Source organism: Diutina rugosa, assembly GCF_008704595.1.
Source record: "Diutina rugosa strain CBS 613 chromosome Unknown scaffold36_size135536, whole genome shotgun sequence".
Taxonomy (NCBI): domain Eukaryota; kingdom Fungi; phylum Ascomycota; class Pichiomycetes; order Serinales; family Debaryomycetaceae; genus Diutina; species Diutina rugosa.
Window position 1 is genome coordinate 64,559 of NW_022995205.1, and position 14,989 is coordinate 79,547.

The 14,989-nt window shown below is 51.7% G+C and overlaps 8 protein-coding genes across 8 annotated transcripts; 3 read left to right on the plus strand and 5 right to left on the minus strand. All coding sequences in view use genetic code 12, as the record gives it.

Moving 5' to 3' along the window:
• Positions 1-287: 287 nt before the first annotated feature.
• Positions 288-2,324, plus strand: DIURU_005168 (uncharacterized protein; the record flags this gene model as incomplete). The annotated part of the gene is made up of 1 exon (XM_034158120.1): positions 288-2,324. The coding sequence occupies one exon, from the start codon at positions 288-290 to the stop codon at positions 2,322-2,324; it is 2,037 nt and encodes a 678-aa protein (XP_034010044.1).
• A 458-nt stretch (positions 2,325-2,782) lies between these two features.
• DIURU_005169 (cytochrome P450) lies at positions 2,783-4,333 on the plus strand (the record flags this gene model as incomplete). The annotated part of the gene is made up of 1 exon (XM_034158121.1): positions 2,783-4,333. One exon carries the CDS (start codon positions 2,783-2,785, stop codon positions 4,331-4,333), a length of 1,551 nt encoding a protein of 516 aa, XP_034010045.1.
• A 222-nt stretch (positions 4,334-4,555) lies between these two features.
• On the minus strand, positions 4,556-5,242 carry DIURU_005170 (uncharacterized protein; the record flags this gene model as incomplete). Its single annotated transcript, XM_034158123.1, has 1 exon — positions 4,556-5,242. The coding sequence occupies one exon, from the start codon at positions 5,240-5,242 to the stop codon at positions 4,556-4,558; it is 687 nt and encodes a 228-aa protein (XP_034010046.1).
• Positions 5,243-5,841: 599 nt separating this feature from the next.
• On the minus strand, positions 5,842-6,774 carry SFC1 (Sfc1p; the record flags this gene model as incomplete). The annotated part of the gene is made up of 1 exon (XM_034158124.1): positions 5,842-6,774. One exon carries the CDS (start codon positions 6,772-6,774, stop codon positions 5,842-5,844), a length of 933 nt encoding a protein of 310 aa, XP_034010047.1.
• A 997-nt stretch (positions 6,775-7,771) lies between these two features.
• Positions 7,772-9,199, minus strand: DIURU_005172 (RNA-dependent ATPase; the record flags this gene model as incomplete). The annotated part of the gene is made up of 1 exon (XM_034158125.1): positions 7,772-9,199. One exon carries the CDS (start codon positions 9,197-9,199, stop codon positions 7,772-7,774), a length of 1,428 nt encoding a protein of 475 aa, XP_034010048.1.
• Positions 9,200-10,049: 850 nt separating this feature from the next.
• On the minus strand, positions 10,050-11,960 carry DIURU_005173 (uncharacterized protein; the record flags this gene model as incomplete). Its single annotated transcript, XM_034158126.1, has 1 exon — positions 10,050-11,960. The coding sequence occupies one exon, from the start codon at positions 11,958-11,960 to the stop codon at positions 10,050-10,052; it is 1,911 nt and encodes a 636-aa protein (XP_034010049.1).
• Positions 11,961-12,475: 515 nt separating this feature from the next.
• On the plus strand, positions 12,476-13,732 carry SSF1 (rRNA-binding ribosome biosynthesis protein; the record flags this gene model as incomplete). Its single annotated transcript, XM_034158127.1, has 1 exon — positions 12,476-13,732. The coding sequence occupies one exon, from the start codon at positions 12,476-12,478 to the stop codon at positions 13,730-13,732; it is 1,257 nt and encodes a 418-aa protein (XP_034010050.1).
• A 58-nt stretch (positions 13,733-13,790) lies between these two features.
• VMA22 (Vma22p) lies at positions 13,791-14,627 on the minus strand (the record flags this gene model as incomplete). The annotated part of the gene is made up of 1 exon (XM_034158128.1): positions 13,791-14,627. The coding sequence occupies one exon, from the start codon at positions 14,625-14,627 to the stop codon at positions 13,791-13,793; it is 837 nt and encodes a 278-aa protein (XP_034010051.1).
• Between the last annotated feature and the right edge of the window lie 362 nt (positions 14,628-14,989).

Here is a 14,989-nt window from a genome sequence, read left to right on the forward strand (position 1 = left end):
AGCTTCAATCTTGGTCATAAGTATTTCAAGTGGTAGTGTAAACCAAAAGCAAACATCGATGTAATGGTGTCTGTTTTGTTTCATTGAACCCCTTATCTTAGAGTCATTCTATGCACTGCTAAAACACCCTCTGAAACAAAACAACTCTTCAAGAAAATGGCCCCTAGAAAAATCATTGACATCACAATACCGACCCTTATACTCCATCACAAGTCATTTATTGTTATTTTGTTAATCGTTAAGGTTAGTGTCATCCACCTTGAGACGCGTCCCAGCCTGTAACCGCGATGTCGGACCTGGAGGACCTGTTCCGGTTCAGCGACGACGATGACGAGATCCTTGCTGCTGCCCTGAGGACCCAGGCGACCCCTCGAACTTATACGCCAGCCACTCAGCCGGCTCGAGTTACGCCTAAGCCGCCACTGACCGCTACTACGGACTCCACAGCCGCGTCTATCTACCAAGCCCAAGGGGAAGCTCTGGTGCTCCGAGCTCAATTGGAACAGCTCCAACGACAACTGCTTGAGGAAAGGAAACAGCTTATCGCTCAGAAACAAGAGGCGACGGCATCGTTGGAGACACAGATCGCGGCGTTGAAGCGGGCGGTGACCTCACTCGAAGATGAAAAGACCTTCCTTAATGAGGCCCTTCGCCAGCCGAGAACGACGATAGCAGTGCCAGTGAACAATCAGACTCCTCCTACTTCTACAACTGTCACCAAGAAGCGGAAACTCGAGGATTCGAGTAGAGTCGATGCGGGCTATTTAACGGCCGTAAAGCGTGCCAGCGAAGCCGGTTTGGTCGTGGACTACTTGTGGACGTGTGGCATTGAGGATACTCACAACTCCCGTACCTGTATCGACTACTTATCAAAAATTACCGTTGATGAGCCGATCAGTGTCGACCTGTTTGAGCTTAAACCGCACCAGCTGGTAGCCCATTGTTTAACGCAGTGGTTTATGGCACACCACCACCTCCGTCTCGATAATTTCATCGCCAAACTCGTGAAAATGCTCGTGCTGATGTGTGCCATTTTAAATGAGAGAGAGAGACCCTTAGCGATCCCGTTCCTATTGACGCTTGTCCACCGAGCACTTACCTTCCGCCCCTTGGCAGTGTCCAAACAATTGATCCGTGAGCTTGTGGTTCAGTTCAGTGCTGCCGTACGCCACCGGCTAGGCTATATCAGTGCTACTAGTAACCACATTGATTTCGTTAATTTCATCGGTATCCCTCGCCACTTATTGGTCCTACAAAAGCTTATCCTAGTGGTGTATGGAGACTTATTGGAAACCACGGTATCTCTCGCCGCTGGCCACGGAGCCGACTGTGTACTGGAAGTGTGGAACGCGGAAATACTCGACCCTGACGTGTTTAGAGCGTTACCAGGGATCAAAGAACGCATGGCTGATGTCGGCCAAATCAACTTGGTGTTCAATTTCATTAGCATGCTTGAAGCTAGCGTCACTGATACTACGTTTGCTTATAATAACGATGGCAATGAAGAATTGGTGCTGCTGCTATTTAACCTCCTAGTGATGGAAGTGGGGATTCGTCCTCAAATGAGGTTCCATGGCTTGAACCGTACCGTGGGAAATAACCACGATTTCGCCATGATCGACGCCATGATCCCCCGAGATATCGACCAAAACCACCAGCCATTGATGGTAAACCCGTTCCCCGCGGCTCCTGTGGACGAAACCATCGACCCCCAGGCTCAGTTGGCCCACGAAACCCATTTATTGACGCTCAAATTGCGCATTGCCGCCGTCATCGATGCCTATATCAACGAGCACGAACTGACGGATATCTTAGGCAGAGACGATACCCCTAAAGAAAACTTCAAACGGCTCATCCGCGCCATTGACCACGAACAGCTCGCGATCGCTACCTACCCACGCAGCCCCCTCGTCGATCTCCACCTCCAGATCATTGGCAGGCTAATGGCCACCACCTACGCCATCACCGAGCTCACCCCTGATTTGAGTACGTTGATGTTCCCTCAAACAGTCTACGAATTACTCGTAGTGTTTGCTCGAGTGGCGTTCGCTCAGGGAGGGCTCACAAAGCTGGCGGAGGAGATTGTCGTCAAGCTACGCGCCAAGGGGTACCAGGGGCCGATATTCAACAGCCAGGTCGAGACGCGGGCCCGGAACGCCTTCGCCTCCGACGCTGACGCCGCCAGCTCCGGGTACCACTACCCCAACGGGGTCGAGTTTGCATATGACGCCGATACCATCGATATCGCCCGTAGCGTGCTTAATAAGTTTGCCAGCCACGACGAGGCTGACACGTTATACGAGTGCATGCACGCTGACGGCTAGAGTGGGGGGCAGCCGCTTCGGCGTCGGACTGCCAAAGCTTCCGAACCGGAGTCTAGAGCTCGCCTCGGCGGTTGCCTAATGGGGCAGGTGGAGCTTGTGATGTATATCATGCAGGCGTTAGTGCTGCTGTCACATGATTACATCTAATTATGGTCCGCCCGGAGAAAAGCGAGCCAAACGAGATAAACGAGATCAAGCCACCAGATCAGGAATAGGAGGACTAATACTCCGAGATGTTTACAATCAAAAAAACTACTCTGTTTCAGCCAGTATTCGTCTCATTTGGCCGCCGCTTGCGTGAGACACTTGCTGTACCCCGCCTTTACTTGGGGCTCGAGTGCGGAAAAAACAAAACTCCGACAGAGGCAGCGGCCATGTGATATTCGGAGATTTCGCAAACGACATAATAAGAGGTGCGCCGGCCGCGAAAATCTCGTTCTTTCCGTAAGTCTAGCATCATGGTCAGTGAGCTTTTGGTGGAATACTGGTACGTCACCCTCGCGGCGTTGGTGGCGGTGTACGCCGTGCTCCAGAAGTTGCAGAAGGCCCGGCTCGAAAAGAAGCTCGGCGCCGTCCCCGTCACTGGTACTCGGACGGACCACTTCTTCGGTTTCCGAGCCGCTCGCGCCATGCTTAAGAAGAAGAAGGAGGGGACGATGATCCAGTTTGTCAAGGAACAGTTTCAGGAATCGGGTCACAAGACCATCGCCGTAAGGATGGCGGGCAACCCGATGATCCTGACGATTGACCCGGAAAACATTAAAGCCGTTTTGGCCACTCAGTTTAACGACTTCTCGTTGGGTATCCGCCACGCCCAGTTCTTGCCTGTGCTTGGCGACGGTATCTTTACATTGGACGGTAACGGGTGGAAACACCTGAGAACGATGTTGCGCCCTCAGTTTGCTAGAGAACAGGTGGCCCACGTCAAACTGTTGGAGCCTCACGTGCAAGTGCTTGCCAAGCACATCAGAAACGCCCGTGGCAACTCGTTGGATTTACAGGAATTGTTCTTCAGATTGACCGTCGACTCCGCCACCGAGTTCTTGTTTGGTGAATCCGTCGAATCTCTCAGAGATAGCTCTGTCGGCTACTCCCAGGAACTGGACATCCCCGGCAAGTTTGAGTTTGCCGAGGCGTTCAACTCCGCCCAGGTGGTGTTGCTGACGCGTGCCGTCGTCCAGCAGTTGTACTTCCTCGTCAAGGGGCCCAAGTTCGCCCGGGACACCAAGATCGTCCACGAGTACACCGACCACTTCGTCAACAAGGTGCTCTCGTTGTCGCCCGAACAGCTCGAACAGGAGCTGAAGGGCGGCTACACCTTTTTATACGAGTTGGCCAAGCAAACGAGAGACCCTAAGGTGCTCCGCGACCAGTCGCTTAACATCTTGCTTGCTGGTAGAGACACCACTGCCGGTTTGCTTTCGTTCTTGTTCTTTGAGCTTGCGCGTAACCCGGAGATCTTTAACAAGTTGAGAGAGGAAATCACCCAACTGTTTGGCCTTGGCGACGACGCCCAGGTCGAGGAAATCACCTTCGAGCTGATGAAGAAGTGCGAGTACTTGAAGGCGTGCATCAACGAGACGTTGCGGATGTACCCGCTGGTGCCGCAAAACTTCAGAGTGGCTACCCGCGACACCACGTTGCCCCACGGCGGTGGCAAGGACGAACTGCAACCGGTGTTGGTGCGTAAAGGTCAGCTGATCGTGTACGCGGTGCTGGCGATGCACCGGGACCCTGACCACTACGGAAAAGACGCCGACACCTACCGTCCCGAGCGGTGGTTTGAAGAATCGACGCGCAAGCTTGGCTGGGCCTTCTTGCCGTTCAATGGTGGTCCCCGTATCTGCTTGGGCCAGCAATTCGCGCTTACCGAAGCTCTGTACGTCACCGTTCGTCTTTTGCAGATGTTCTCACAATTGAAGTCGAACGACCCGGAGTACCCGCCGAAGACGGCCACCCACTTGACGATGTCGCTCTTCAACGGGTGCCAAGTGGCGTTTGCCGAATAAGCTTTCCTAATGAATCATGACTCAGAAATATCACATTGTCACCTCCAACGTGTAGCAAACCTCTTTGAACAATGACATGGCTTCCAGGATAACGACGACAGCCAGCTACAGTGATCTAAGTACGCGATCTACACTGAGATTTAGCATGACCATCACTCAATCAGTTTGATATTCATTAGAGTGGTATGATCGTTTCATTAAAATGTCATAAGTAAGGGGCACTCAAAACTTGATAATATAAGTCAAGCCATCGAGGGAAAATTCAAACAGCTTAGACATAAAGATCACCGAGGTGAAATTGGAAGTTTCAATAAACTCCTTCACAAGTTTATCCGTTTCCAAAGAGAAACTCGCCTCCTCGGTCTCCAATGACTTGTCGTACTGCTTAAACACTTCATTATTGGGCTTAGCCCGCTTGCAAGCCAAGGAACACTTGCGAATAAGCTTGTCTCGAGCAGCTTTCAATTTCGCCCGGTGCTCGTTCGTGAGCAGTTTGTTGCCGTATACTTCCACCGTGATTTCTTGTCTGAGCTTCTGTCCCAATTCGGCGTTGATTACCGACTTTTCCTTAGCCCACACGTTTTGGTACTTCTGAAAGGAGTGGTAAATTGACGTTAGTTCTTCAGTGGCAAGACCAGAGGTGTTTCCAAGAGTGTCACTGACACGAGTGATCAAAACGTTGTGGCATTGGGCGGTGGCTTCCCTATACTTGGTTAACAACTTATCATATTTGAGGAGAAATTTAGACAATTGCAGCCGGTCGGTGTCGGTGGGGAGGGCCTCAAGAAGTCTGATACTTGACTCTTTGAATGTAGGGGAGTCCAAAAACGACACACTCGCCTCCGACTGGCTTTGATCCTCCAAATCAGAATCAGATAATATTTCAGCCACCCCTTCAGGTTCAGCCATCGTCCCCTGGATTTGAGTGAATTTGCTGAGTGCTTCTGATCATGAATGACCTCTTTAGCCCCCTAATGCTACTGGAGTTTCCTTATTTCACTATGTGTGGTTGGTACTGAATAAGTTTAAGTCGTGTGACATTTTACCTCAACCATACGAATGCAGCAAACGAATTCTTCAATCAAAGCTGAAGACTTAACACTTTCTGTCAAAGTTACTTCTCTCATTTCTGTCTAGTAGTCTTAGTCTCAATTGTAACATTTGTCAAACTGTATCAGAGCTATCTCATTAAGATGACGTCCACAGCCATTGTACTATCAGATCAATTATTAGTACTGGTTAGCTCAAATTTTACAGGTTCAGTTGGATCCGTTAGAGGTAGTAGCATCCCTTATTTCATTTATTACACTCCATTTATGCGATGGGCACGGCTGACAGGGCCAAGACAAATGTCTTAGATTGTACTTACAATCTACCCCACTGAGTCATCGTGAGTCAAGGCTATTACGCATCGGCTATAGTAGTATAGCCTAGCATCGACTATAGTAGTAGTAGCTGCTGTCTACAAGCTTCAATAAATAGAATGTATAGGGGCTATAGTACAGGGCCTAGTTCAACTTCTTTTCCACCAACGGCTTGTCGCCGGCCAACAACTCCTTCATGAACTCGTACACGGTGAAGGTGACGGCCTGGCCCGGAGCCACCCGCATGATTCTCGGGGTGATCCCCTTGTACAAGGCACCGACACCTTCTTCCTTGATCAACTGCTTCCCGATCTTCATGATTCTGGTGATGCCGGACTCGTTGTTGGCAAACGTGGTCTTTTGCAATCTCGTCTTGATGGTGTCCAAGGGGGCGTTAGAAAGAGGACCGAGGGCACCGGAAATCAACCCGATCCCCGACGTTTGCCAAGCAGGCAACATCTCGGTGCCTTGCTGCTTTTGCAAGTATTCCTTGATCTTCGAGTACACGGTAAAGTTGACACCTTGGTTGGTGGCTTGTCTGGCGGCGGTCAACGACACCCCTCTGTAAAGGGTAGAGAACCCTTCTTCCTTGCAAATGACGTAGGCGGCGTGAGGGGCGTTTCTGTACTTGGGGACGTCCAACGGGTCCTTCATCGAGTGGTGTTGCGCCTGCAATCTGATCTTGACCACCTCCATCGGGTTCACCACCATCACCGCTTCGGTGATACCCGCACCGACACCGGAGATAAACGTCTGCCCCGTCGTGATCAGCCCGTCGGGGGCGTAGAACAACGACCGGTAGAATTCGTACGAGGAGAATCTGATCGCCATCTTGGGGACGATACCAATGACCACCGCTCCTAACCCCTTGTACAAGGCCAAAAACCCTTCCTTTTGCACGATATCCATCCCCGTGCGGACAAACCCGGGGGGCTTTTTACCCAGTTTGCGGTAGATTTGCATTCTCACTTTGATCGTGTCCAACCAGTGGCAGCAGAGCCCCTCGGCGAGACCGGCGACACCCCCGGCGACCAAGTCGGTCACCGACTTGCCCTTGGCAGCAGGCTTGGAAGACATATTGTTTTTGGACGAAATTTTTGTGGGGGTGAGGGGGTTTTTATACTGGGGGCGGCGCCGGCGCGACGCTGACGGCGGCGAAGCAGGTCCGGAGTAGGCGCCGAGGCGCGCCGGCGGCCAATGAGAGCCGCTCTCGGGCGCTGCACCCGTCGATTTGTGGGGTCCGAGAAACGACCCGGCCTCGGGTAAAAGGAAAGCCCCGGGACCAACTAACAATATACTATTTTGACCGACGACTAACATCAATACATAAAATAGACTACTCCCGTCTCCATTACTCGCTGATCTCGCTCGCTTTACTGTCGTTGTTGCCTGCCTATCCCGGAGTCGCGGTTTGTTGGTTGCATACACATTTGTTGAGTCACCGCCGCGAGCGATAGTCATCGGCGCCCTCAGCGGCGCTCTCAGCGGCGCCCAGCGGCGCCCAGCGGCTGCCTAGGAGCGAGGGAAAAGGTCACCGCTTTGTGTCATTACTACCACGTTACAACTATCAGGGTAAGGCGCTAACGCTCGATGATCTAATTGTTTCATGCTTTGATGGTGAGGATCATTGGTGGTCTTTATTGTCCATATACTGCCCCTACCGTCGCGGATCCTCGGATAACGTTTGAGGGCGCGCCCTGAGTGCGCCCTGTGCGCGCTGGGGGCCGCATCTGTGGCGTTTCCAGCCAGTGAGAAGGGCGAGATCTGGGGAATCAGTGCGTCGACCAGCCCGCGGTCCCATTAGTAATGTCGCGACGGTGATGGTGTAGGTGTATTAATGTATTAGTTTCAGGTTGCGTTTCAGAATTACGTCTCAAATTTACGTTTCAGAATTACGTTTCAGAATTATATTCGATATATATACTTACGAACAGTAATAGTTATCGGGGTGAAAAATTTTGATTTGGTCTTTAATTGCACGTGATCACGCCAGGGGCAGCAAACTCCGTTGCCCCGATACCGCCATCGCCGCCGGTCCGGCAAGACACCACCTATGACGTCATAATCATAGACGTTACTGCTCCTCCTTATCACGATCGTCCCGGCGTTTGCGGCCCCGCTGCCGCTGGTCAGTAAACTCTTTCGTCTGTCTGATTGCCTCCACCAACGCCTTATCCACATGGATGTGTAATGGCTCCAACACCGCTCGTGGCGGCGCCGGGTCCTTAGGTAGTTTCTTCTGGAGGACCGCTTCGATGCGTAGATACATTTCGAGGTCATACTGGGTGACCAAAGAAACCGATTTCCCCAGTCGCCCGGCTCTGGCGGTTCTGCCGACTCGATGGATATACGCTTTGGAGTCGGTGGGGATGTCGTAGTTGATGACAAGGTCGACGGAGGGGATATCCAACCCTCTGGCGGCGACATCGGTGGCCAATAAGATATTGGCTTTGCCGGCCTTAAACTTGTTTAACGAGCCCAAACGCTGAGTCTGGGTCAACTGGCCATGGAGGGGACACGCGTGGAAGCCTAAGATCGTCAACATGAGCGCCGTTCGCTGAGCGTGCACCACGGTACGACAAAAGATGATTGTCAGCTTGCCAATGTGCTCATTAAGCAAATGGACAAGATAAGTGTTTTTGTAGCCATCAGACACAAGCATCATCAGCTGCTGTAAGTTTTCCGCCGTCTCGTACTTGCTCAGCACCGCCACCCTTACGGGATCTCGCAACGACGCCCGCTGCAATTTCTCGATTTTGTTGGTCATGGTGGCGGAAAACAAGTACGTATGGCGTTCTCGGGGGATCACTTTGAGGATTTTATCGAGAGCAGGCCCGAAATCCATATCCAAGAGGCGATCAGCTTCGTCCATGACAAGGTAGCGCAATTTACGTAAACTGAACCCTTTCGTCAGCTCCAAATGGTCCATAATTCGACCGGGGGTGGCCACAATCACGTGAGGCTTCTTCAGCAATTCCAACGCTTGTTCCATCATGTTCATCCCGCCCACAATACACACCGAGCGCATCCCCATCAGCCTCCCCAACGCGTCAAACGTGTCCTTTATTTGGTAGGCCAACTCTCTAGTAGGAGCTAACACTAAGGCGAAAAACGGCAGTTTCTCCATCGCCAACGCCTGTAGAATGGGGATGGCAAACGCCGCCGTTTTCCCCAGCCCGGTGACGGCTAAGCCAATAATATCCTTACCAGCGAGCGCTTGCGGGATCAGCTCGGCCTGGATGGGAGTCGGGGTGGTAAACTTCATCCCTTCGATCAGTTCGAGCAATTCCGGGACGAGTTCGAGCTCGGCGAACCGGTCGAATCTGGTCGGGGCATCGGCGTCGACACTAACGGTTTCCACTGGGTTTTCGGGAGTGTTTTGCGATTCTTCGGCTTGGTAGGCGGCCTTCTGTTCCTCGGCTTTCCGTTTGATGCGCTCGGCAAGCGCCTTGGCGGTGCTCGACCCGCTCTTCTTCTTGGTGACTTTGCCAACCACAGGCATGGTGATGAGCAGTGCGATGAGCGCGAAGCGCGCTAAGTGCGCTAGAACTTAGTGCGAAGAGCACTGCGAAGAGTGCGAGCGAGAGTGCGCTAGCACTTAGTGCGAAGAGCACTGCGAAGAGTGCGAGCGAGAGTGCGCTAGCATTTAGTGCGAAGAGCACTGCGAAAAGCTACGTGCGAAGAGCTACGTGCGAGTGCGAGAGTGCGAAGAGTGTGTGCGAAGAGTGTGTGCGAGTGCGCTGCGAAGAGTGTGTGCGAAGAGCAAAGTGCGCCAAACAAAGAGTGCGAGTGCGAGAGTGCGAACAAGCCAACAAAATGAGTAACCATTGGCAATTGAGACAACAACTGGTAGTGATTGGCACTGAAAATCTCTTAAATGAACCAAATAAAATTGATATTCAACTAACATCGTTTAGATTAAGTAACTGTAGTTGTAGTAGTACTCTGTCGAGGAAAGCAAGAGCCTAGTCAATTAGTAGTATACGTTCTAAATCAAAAGCCTAAAGGCATCAATCGCTTGATTGGCTTCAAGTCGGAGTCTCTCTTACTTCGCTAATCAGCTTCCAGTACAATTGTATCCAGTACAATTATGTAGAGTACATTGAATTAGAGTGCTCCGTGTTTATAACCAAAAATACACGCCTAGTAGCCAAGGTAGAAGGCTATAGCCAAACAGACGGCTAGCGTCTGTTTTAGCAGGTTATGTTGTGCTTGGTGGCACTGGCCAGTGTCACCGTCAACTTCTTCATGTACCAGCCCGGTTTGAGTCCATCTTAGTCTCCATATGCTTTCTCAGTATTACTTCAAACTGGCTGCTGACGTGCCTACGCATCCTCGTAATCAATCAGTCATTAGCTCGTCAGTACGCCGCCTCTGAGTCTCGGACAATAGAATGACGGCGGCATCGCCGTCAACCCGAGCGTCTGTTGGGTATAGTAGGCGGCGGCGTCATCGGCGTCGTCCCCGTGGGTTATCTCCAAATACTCAAGCTGGGTTTCGTCGGCAAACTGGAGCCACAACTCGTCAGTGGTCGCGTCCGCCACCACCAATGACTTCACCGTGGCCGGAATCACCAAAGGGAACTGCTGCAGACAGTCGAGCGCTGGCGACTGCAAATTTATGTGGGTGAGTCTGGTGAACTGCGTAAAGAAACCGGTGTCGATCCACCCACCGTAGTCGTCGCTGGTATCTAGAATGAGGTGCTCGACGCCACCACAGCTGTGTGGGTGGATGAACGGTATCTCAAGCACCCGGCACTCTAAGAGGAGGTGGGCGGCGGCAACCAATGCCGTGTCCAGGTAGACCACGTCGGCCTTAATCGCCGCTCGCTCGGAGATCAGAGTGTCCTCTAGCCACACGTGTTTCGCCTCGACTTCAAGGGTGTGGATCTCGACCTCGATCAATGTCAATTGCCGCAAACGGTGCGGGACCACGAGGTGCTGCCACGCCGTGCCAGTGTAGGATAGTTTTGCTAACAATGGGTGCTTTTCCAAAGGGTAGTGCTGGGCAAAGCCACTGAACGCAAGACTCACAAGATTGGGAGCCTCCACCGCCAACTTACCCGTCACCAGCAATATTGTCAAGTCGGTGAGTTTGGGACAGTGGAGGGTGAGATTGTGGGAGTAGCTCCAGCTCATTCGGCGGACGTTGGGGGCGTCGATTACCGCATGGCGCTGGGGGTCTGGCTGTGGATGAAACACACTCAATGACGTTATTTGCGGGGGGACGCCCTCGACGGGGTGGGTAGTGTCAACCAGCAACCCGTATAAAGTCGGCGGTAACGGTAGCAGTTGCGTGAGGGGCTGATTCAACTTCATGTGCACCATTCGAAGCAGGGTGAACGGAGTAACGTCGGATATGTGGTAGTCAAACGCCGTCAAATGGGTGAGTTTGGCCATCTGGGGCTCGGTGAAGAGCACCCGGACGTCGGTGTTATCCGGGTGGAGGCTGAGGCCAGGACTTATCCACACCGTCTCGAGATTGGGGCAGTGGCACCTAGTGAACGTGTCGGCACCGTGGCGGTCTTTGACGACGATATGCTTCAAACTGGGGAGTTCGGGGACGTCGGGGATGCAGTAGTCGGTGAGCTTGGTCACCTGATGCCAGCGGAGGCCCCCGTTTAGGCCATTATTGGTGGCGGTTAAATAGGGTAGTTCGCCAGCACCAAGGCTAAGTTCCCAGTCTTTAGGAAGAGTGACGTCCACCAACAGCTCGGGCAACACTGGAGGGTCCTCCATTCCCAGGATAACCAAGGTTTCAAGATGGGACAATCGCTCGATAAACAGCGGGGACGCCCGACACGCCTGCACCGTCAACAGTTTTAGGGTCTTAGGGAGGTCAAAGTCGCCAATTGCGAGGTGGCTGAGGCTTAGGTCGTTAATAGGGTGGCGGAGCAAGCGGAAGTTTCCTCGGAGGGGGTCCAAAGCGCCGGTGATGGCCACGTCAAGCAGTTTGAACGAGGGCACCAAGTTGAGGCGATTAACCACCCCCTGCCACCGGCCGTAGGCAACAGCAACTGAAACCTTACACGGGGGGAGCTGGGATAGTAGGGAAAAGTCGATATCGTCCTCCGAGCCCGGTAGCAGAGTAGGAGAGACTGGTACGACCCTGGTGGCGAGGATATCGGCGGCGGCGGCGGCGGCTCCCCTCAGCGGAGCCCACGCCACGTAGCAGCGACACACCAGGGGCACGTCGACCAACGAGAACACGTGGCGCTGGATCTCGAAGGGGAGGTCGTCGAAGGTGACCCCGCTGGCGACCATGGTAGTCGCGTGAGACAACCAAGACAATGTCCAAAACTAAATCACCAGGTATAATCTAAATCAATGGTTTCAATTTATATAACATGAAACGTTTTGTTTTGAAATTTAAAGTTCTGGTCTGGTGGTAGATGGTAATATGGGGAAGTGATTTTGATGGTAATCCGAAGAATGTTGACGGTGAGGCTAAAGGTGCTAGTAAGTGGTGGTGTGGATTGATCTGTGAATGGTAAAGTCGATTATTCCACAAACAAGTCATCAAAGAAACATCGAGAGACTAATTCAATTAGACTGGAAATCAATCTAACTACTCTCTTGACGTTTACTAGCAATTGATGCTGCTACCACTCTCATCAATCACTTAAGCTGAAACACAATATCAATATTGATGTTTCATCATTTTGAAACAATATCAAACAGTTTCATCTTTAGTGAAAACTATAATTCTGGTGGCGATTTATTGTTAGTAGCAGTAGTAGTCTTCGCGTCGGCTCATCGCGCATCTCATCACACACACCATGGCGAAGCGGCGAGTCAAGAAGAGAACCCACCGCAAGGTGGCCGAGGAGGAGCTCGCCAAGATCCCCAGGCTGATGGTGCTTCATTTGGGACAACTGCTCCACAACCACCTGCTCACCCAGTTGGTCAGAGACTTCCGCCAGGTGATGCAGCCCCACACCGCCATCAAATTACGCGAACGGAAACTGAATAAATTGAAGGATTTCGTCGTCATGGCGGGTCCCTTGGGGGTCACCGACTTGTTTGTGTTCAACCAGCTGGAGGAAACGGGCAATGTGCTGTTAAGAATGGCGAAAGTGCCCCACGGCCCCACGCTACAATTCCGAGTCAACGCTTATTCGCTCGTTAAGGACGTCGCCAAGGTGTTGAAACGACCCAAATCGGTTGGCGTGGACGCCCCGGAGTTCCACACCCCACCTTTACTTGTTTTAAACGGGTTTGGCAACTCCGTGGCCGATATGCCCCAACACGATAAGCTTGTGGTGACGATGTTCCAGAACATGTTCCCGCCGATCCAGCCGCAACTGACGACGGTCAACAGCATCAAGCGAGTGCTTATGGTCAACCGAAACGACGACGGCTCCATCGACGTCCGCCACTACGCCATCGACACCAAATTGGTCGAGGAATCGCGTAATATCAAAAAGTTGTTGGCGGCGAAACAAGTCCACAAAAAGATGCCCAATTTGAGCAAAAACATGGACGTGCTGGAGTTGGTGTTGGACCCGTATAGTGTCGGTGGCGTGACGCTGGATCTGGAGGTCGAAGATGATGCTATTGTCGAAATTAACCAGCAGCAACAACAGGCGGTAAAGGCGACTTCAACGGTTGAAACTGAAACTGCTGCTACTAGTAGTAGTACTAAGAAGCGGGCGATCAAGTTGACTGAGTTGGGGCCTCGTCTTAACATGAATTTGGTCAAAATTGAGGAAGGTGTCGGCGAAGGTAAAACGCTCTACCACTCGTTGATCACGAAGCTGGAGTTGGAACAAAAGGCCTTGGATAAGAAACACGAGCGCCGCAAACAGTTGCGGGCGCAGAGACGGGCGGAACAGAAGAAGAACGTCGAGGAAAAGCTCAAAAAGAAACAGGAAAAGAAAGAGCGCCGCCAACAACGACAGAAGGGCGACGCCGACGGCGATGAACACGACGACGACGACGACCACAACATGGACGACGACCTGGCGCTGGACTCGGACGCCGTCGACATCAAGCCCGAGGACTACGAGAACGACTCCGACTTGTACAGTGAATAGATCTTTTATTAATGAATGGCATTTAGGGTAAAAACTGTAGATATTGGGGGTTATATGACTATGATGATGATGGAGTAGTGGGATTGGAGTCCATAGATTGAGGTAGTGATTCACTTAGGTTCAAATTTTGTAGCTTGGAGTCCACTTCCGTCGTTGGTTTCAGTGTAGTCGATTCCTCAAGTTTTGACTCTGATATGGTTTGCTTGGTTTCAATAGACTTGGACTCTGGCTTGTCTGTTGCAATTGCCTCATTCTTTGGTTTGCATTTGGTCGTCCTCTTTGGCTCTTCTGTGTTTAGCGGTGATGACGGTGATTCAATATCTTCAGCTTCATTTGTCGTAGTCTCTGCCTTCTCTATCTCGTCGCTCTCATCTTGTTTAGCTTCTTTTTCTTGTTTTTGCTTGGCGATGATGGCTTCGTGGAGGGGCATTAACTGATCAACAATCTGGTGGATACGTTGTCCCAATCGAGCAATATCCACTGAGACTTCGACGGCATCCTGAAACCTCAGTTGCGCCTGGCGAAGCTCTTTCGGGACAAGCACGCCAAACTGGCGGAGGGCATCGTTAGTTTGGGTGGTCGTCGCTTTCTTCTCCAGAGCATGGCGATTGCGGACCTCCAGCACTTGGTCCGTTTCCTTAGACGTTTCGGTATTAGTTTCATTTGATTCGTCATTCAATTCGACCGGTTTTTTCACGGTAAATTGGGCCTGGTGGTCCCTTAGGTCGTAGCGATCCATACCGTATTGCTTCGTGTGGTGGGCGTAATTGGCTCGGGACAAGTTGACGTAGCCATCGATCCACCGCTGGCGATTGGCCACTTGGAGCTGGGTGTACTCATCGAGCAAACCGAGGAGTTCGACGACGAGCCTGTCTTCGTCACTGAGCTCCTTCATGTGCGAGTAAATTGATATCGATGAGAGTGAGATTATACGCTAATCGAGTGAACACTTGGTGAAAAATACACCAAATATAAATGATATAGGGAAAATAGAATCAGGTATAGATAGTAAAAACGGCAAAAAAAAAAAGAAGGGGCGAGCTGGGAATCGAACCCAGGGCCACACCCACCCTAAGGGTGTATCATACCACTAGACCACACGCCCGCGACAAAAGAAACGCTTTTTTCACTCATTGGGACGAGACAAATCAGACTAGTAAGAAATTTGGTTTTCCGGGCTCAGAATAGCCTATTTGTACCGCCACGGTGACCTTCCCCACTACTCCTTTGCTTATTTTCAAGATTGCGTGGCGCATC